The sequence below is a fragment of the Homarus americanus genome, unplaced genomic scaffold (assembly GCF_018991925.1).
Source record: "Homarus americanus isolate GMGI-L3 unplaced genomic scaffold, GMGI_Hamer_2.0 scaffold20465, whole genome shotgun sequence".
Lineage (NCBI taxonomy): Eukaryota > Metazoa > Arthropoda > Malacostraca > Decapoda > Nephropidae > Homarus > Homarus americanus.
In genome coordinates this window covers 11241098-11247071 of record NW_024756914.1, presented here as the reverse complement: position 1 = coordinate 11247071, position 5974 = coordinate 11241098, and the positions used below count along the sequence as shown (strand labels likewise).

The 5974-nt window shown below is 43.4% G+C and overlaps 1 protein-coding gene across 1 annotated transcript; it reads left to right on the top strand.

Annotated features, from left to right (window-relative positions):
* LOC121857108 (sulfotransferase 1C4-like) lies at positions 1-5974 on the top strand. The gene is made up of 8 exons (XM_042352991.1): positions 1-78; positions 2418-2590; positions 3312-3457; positions 3947-4151; positions 4340-4466; positions 4674-4840; positions 5033-5156; positions 5558-5974. Exons 2-8 carry the CDS (start codon positions 2423-2425, stop codon positions 5662-5664), a joined length of 1044 nt encoding a protein of 347 aa, XP_042208925.1. The 5' UTR covers positions 1-78; positions 2418-2422; the 3' UTR covers positions 5665-5974.

Sequence of the window (5974 nt, the reverse complement as noted above, 5' to 3'; positions counted from 1 at the left end):
CGGGCAACCACCAGCAGCTGCAAGTCAGTGTGATTTGCACGAAGTGTTCAGTGTGGACCGACGATTCCTCTGTGACCAGCAAGTCCTCTATTATTGTGTGGTGTGTGACTGTGGTGTGTGACTGTGTGGTGTGTGACTGTGGTGTGTGACTGTGTGGTGTGTGACCGTGGTGTGTGACTGTGGTGTATGACTGGTGTGTGTGACTGTGGTGTGTGACTGTGGTGTGTGTGACTGTGGTGTATGACTGTGGTGTGTGACTGTGGTGTGTGACTGTGGTGTGTGACTGTGGTGTATGACGTGGTGTGACTGTGGTGTGTGACTGTGGTGTATGACTGTGGTGTGTGACTGTGGTGTGTGACTGTGATGTGTGACTGGTGTGTGTGTGGTGTGCAGCTGTGGTGTGTGACTGTGGTGTGTGACTGTGGTGTGTGACTGGTGTGTGACTGTGGTGTGTGACTGTGGTGGTGTGGTGGTGGTGTGTGGTGTATGACTGTGTGTGGTGTATGACTGTGTGGTGTATGACTGTGTGGTGTATGACTGTGTGGTGTGTGACTGTGTGGTGGCTGTGTGGTGTGTGACTGTGGTGTGACTGTGTGGTGTGTGACTGTGTGGTATGACTGTGTGGTGTGTGACTGTGTGGTGTGACTGTGGTGTGTGACTGTGGGTGTGTGGTGCGTGGTGTGTGACTGTGTGGTGCTGTGGTGTGTGACTGTGTGGTGTGTGACTGTGTGTGGCTGTGTGTGTGTTGTGGTGGTGTGGTGTGACTGTGTGTGTGGTGGAGTGTGTGACTGTGTGGTGTGAGTGTGGTGTGTGACTGTGGTGTGATGTGGTGTGTGACTGTGGTGTGTGACTGTGTGGTGTGTGACTGTGTGGTGTGTGACTGTGTGGTGTGTGACTGTGTGGTGTATGATGTGTGGTGTGTGACTGTGTGGTGTATGACTGTGTGGTGTGTGACTGTGGTGTATGACTGTGGTGTATGACTGTGTGGTGTGTGACTGTGTGTGTGACTGTGTGGTGTGTGACTGTGTGGTGTTGACTGTGTGGTGTGTGACTGTGGTGTGTGACTGTGTGGTGTGTGACTGTGGTGTGTGACTGTGTGGTGTGTGACTGTGGTGTATGACTGTGTGGTGTGTAACTGTGTGGTGTGTGACTGTGTGGTGTATGACTGTGGTGTGTGACTGTGTGGTGTGTGCTGTTGACTGTGGTGTGTGACTGTGTGACTGTGTGGTGTATGTGTGTGGTGTGTGACTGTGTGGTGTGTGTGACCTTGTGGTGTGTGACTGTGTGGTGTATGACTGTGTGGTGTGTGTGTGTGGTGTATGTGACTGTGTGGTGTGTGACTGTGTGGTGTGTGTGTGACTGTGTGGTGTGTGACTGTGTGGTGTGTGACTGTGTGGTGTGTGACTGTGTGGTGTATGACTGTGTGGTGTGTGACTGTGTGGTGTGTGACTGTGTGGTGTGTGACTGTGTGGTGTGTGTCTGTGTGGTGTGTGACTGTGTGGTGTGTGGCTGTGTGACTGTGTGGTGTGTGAATGTGGTGTGTGACTGTGTGTGGTGTATGACTGTGTGGTGTGTGACTGTGTGGTGTGTGACTGTGTGGTGTGTGACTGTGTGGTGTGTGACTGTGGTGTGGCTGTGGTGTGTGACTGTGGGTGTGTGACTGTGTGGTGTGTGACTGTGGTGTGACTGTGTGTGTGTGTGGTGTGTGACTGTGTGGTGTGTGACTGTGTGGTGTGGCCTGTGGTGTGTGACTGTGTGGTGTATGACTGTGTGGTGTGTGACTGTGTGGTGTGTGACTGGTGGTGTGTGTGTGGTGTAAGACTGTGTGGTGTGTGACTGTGTGGTGTGTGACTGTGGTGTGTGACTGTGTGGTGTGTGACTGTGTGGTGTATGACTGTGTGGTGTGTGACTGTGTGGTGTGTGACTGTGTGGTGTGTGACTGTGTGGTGTGTGACTGTGTGGTGTAAGACTGTGGTGTGTGACTGTGTGGTGTATGACTGTGTGGTGTGTGACTGTGTGGTGTGTGACTGTGTGGTGTGTGACTGTGTGGTGTATGACTGTGTGGTGTGTGACTGTGGTGTGTGACTGTGTGGTGTGTGACTGTGTGGTGTGTGACTGTGTGGTGTGAGACTGTGTGGTGTGACTGTGTGGTGTGTGACTGTGTGGTGTGTGACTGTGTGGTGTGTGACTGTGTGGTGTGTGACTGTGTGGTGTGTGACTGTGTGGTGTAAGACTGTGTGGTGTGTGACTGTGTGGTGTAAGACTGTGTGGTGTGTGACTGTGTGGTGTGTGACTGTGTGGTGTGTGTAATAAAAAAATAATTTGTGTATAAAACGAATCTTTACCATTATTTTCATTATCACTGAAAAATAACATAAGAGAATCAAACTCCTTTTGGCTATGGTGACTTTCCTCAGGGACGATGTTTCTTGCAAGCGGCCATGAAGTGGTGCCACTGGAGGAGGATCACGAGGCTCAGATGGAGAAGGAATTTGCATCTTTGCCTGGTGGGATGATTCGCTTGACTCCTGGTAACTGGTTCTTCCCCGGAGCCTTTTTCAATTATGCAGACAAGTTGTACAACTTTCAGGTGAGGAAACTACTCTTTTTGTTTATTTATTTGTTTTCATTTTTACGGGGATTAACCCACCCGGGCACAGGTCACTGACCAACATCGGGGCCTGGGGGGCGAAAATGTATTAATAAGTGGAGTCATAAAGGCAAGCATGAACTACGAATGCTTCCCAGATGGGCGCTGCAAATGCTTCTGTGCTTCACCTTGCACTGGATATAAGGGGGTGCCCAATAAACTAGCCCCCTCGGGGGCGATCTAAAAAATAATTTATATTAATAATAATAATTTATAGTAAATAAAATTTATAATAAAACTAAAATAATAATTATAACAATAATAATAATAAAGAACTATAAAGAAATACAAAAATGAAAAACAAAATCAATAGTGAGAAACAATATACAGTATGTATGTTGTGTTGTCAAAGTGAGAGAAACAATTGAGACCCTGCAATTGTGTGTAAATGAGGCAGAAAGTCAGATCATCAACCTGGGACTTGGTCACATATGGTAGCAGGGTCTACCATTAGACAACACATTACGGTAGTACCTCCCTGTGTGGTAGCTGCCTACTACCTACCGTATTCATGCAAATAAATCACATTCAAGAACAAAAGTGTAAATTAACTTTATGCTACAGCCCTATGAAGGTAATATGGTGAATAAAGAATATTGTTTTAGCGGCATGAAACAGGTACACAATGGCCTCGGATATGTACTGCATGTTGTCTCCACAGTGGCGAATGGGCGACGTGGTGGTGATGACGTGGCCCAAGTGCGGCACAACATGGATGCAGGAGATCATCTGGACTATGAGGAACAACCCTGACCTGAACAACCCCTTGGCTGACATGTCAATTACTTCCCGAGTTCCCTTCATTGAGTAATTAGTGACGGTTCTCATTTTACAATTTTTTTCTTCTAAAACATGAGACCCAGGGATTTCACCCTTGTTATGTAAGGAATGAGTTGTTGGTCAAAAACTACACTAAAATAAACTTTACAAGTTCAAAGATGTCTTACAGGAAATACAATTTATTTTTGCATTAAACTTAACATCTAGTGTAAGGCTTGTTTTAATATGTTACAGTTTTGTGTATTTCCCACATGTAAGGCGTCATCTTCCAACGTAAGACAATATGATAATACTGTATAGATTTATAGCAGGCAACACCTTGGCTAAAAGTATTAGTCTTTATAAATTGTAATACAGTACTCCTGTACAGTACTTTGTTTACCAAGTGTCTCTAGATCAATTTGAAACTCTTTGAGTGACATTAAAGGAATATAAAATTACTTGATAAAGTAGATATTATGAAAACTACCTGACAGGGACCAAAATACGTGTATAAGACTTCCGGTGTTCCCACAGCATGGATATGTTTATGTTAGCCGAGACCCTCCAGAACCCCAATCCGGACAACCCACTTCTATCCGACTTCCTGAAGGTGTGTCCAGGAGCCAACCCAGCCGATGGTGTTCAGTTGCAGCTAGCTACCGTTATGCCTGACCCTAGAACCATCAAGACCCATATTCCTCTGTCACTCCTTCATCCAACGATCCTGGACAACAGTAAGGTAATAATAAACGTTGTCAATACACCCCTGTACTTCAAATTATGATCATTCACCAAAATAATTTGCAGTCATTCTGTGCACACACATGCCTGCCCTGATTTTGTTATTAACATATCATATTTTTGAGTATACAGTATATTCCACAGGAACTCTGACGAATTATCATTAATAGAAATATCGTTTCTAAGGTTGTCTTCGTGGCCAGGAACCCCAGGGATGTGATTGTCTCTCTTCATCATCACTACCGTATCGTTAAATCTTTAAATTTCACAGGAAGCATGGACAATTTCGTCAACTATTTCGTCAACGACAAATGTTAGAAGACTTCCCGAAAACAATGTCACAATATGAGTAGTACCATTAGATGCTATTACAGTATTTTAAGTTACTCAACATCAGATGCATTATAAATAGTTTGTAAGTATGAATAATGAAATTACAGATATCATGTAATTTCACACGCGTTATACGTGTGGGAATACAGTACTCATTATGATAGGATGTGGGTGTTTTTCCCTACAGTGCTGTATGGACCATACTGGTTACACGTACAGGAGGCGTGGGCGAAGCGTCACCACCCAAACTTTCATTTCATCTTCTATGAAGATTTGAAGGCCGACATTATGACTGAACTGAACAAGCTGAACAAGTTTCTAGGCTTAAACCTCACTAAAAAACAACTCTGTAATGTATGATGACATGCGTTCTCAGAGATTTCATGAAGTATTCGTTTGCGTACACCATAGCTTTAGCCTATAGCTATTAATATCATTATAGGATGAGAAAATGCAAGAAAAATATGCCACGTGTCTTTAGACAATGACATTTATTCAATTGTTTTGTTTGTTTTCTCACAAAACTTTCTTGTATCCATACTGTAGGTAGCTGACTACACCAGTTTCAATCGGATGGCAGCTCGGGACAAATTGTTAGGACCCAAAACAGAAGACAACCCTATGTTCTTCAAGGAGATAGTGAGGCAAGACGGGGGCTTCTTTAGGAAAGGTGAGCTTAAAATAGAAGTAACTTCACATGATAATAGCTTAATGAAATTACAATGATATTTTAGGACTATGCAGAAACGTTGCCTGGGGAATCCATAGATATTGAAGATATTATTTTTGAAAACTAAATTTCATTCAACTGAAAAATAATACGAAACAAATTAAGGAACAAACATGTGCTGGTAAAGGGCTCGTGAAGAGGCCAGGTGATAGAATTCATCTGATTTACATAATATTATTTTACATGATAATTTCCAGGTATATTTTGGTTCAAAAATGGAGTTTTATTTTGTAATTTAATCAGTGAATATTGTAATATAAAAGTTTTCAGATAAAAATCACAATTATACCAGGAAAGGGATGTCCACTGTGTAATTAATAATTTTGTTGTTACACTATCAGGTACAGTGTGTAGTTGGAAGGAGAAATTGTCTCCTGAAATGGTGAACAAGATCGACCAGTGGACCACAAAAAACCTCAGGGAAATCCCTTTCAGATACTCCTTATAAACATGTGTTGACTAATAACAGCAAGTCTCCACTATTAGCGACAACGAAAACAACAACGGTAGTAACATTATTAGAAGCAAAACATGTACAGTGGGAGACAAAAGTCCCTGAACATTTAGCAATATCTGACATCTAATTCTGGTTCACCTATATGATTGGTTTATATCCAATAATGCTGCATTTCATCACATATTAAGTCAGAACCACTTGATGATCCTCAAGTACTTTTTAGCGTTTATCCTCTTTGCCACTGATCGGCTCGTTAGCTGCTTGGGCGGTCGGTCATGTGTCTCTGATACGCACTGTTGGC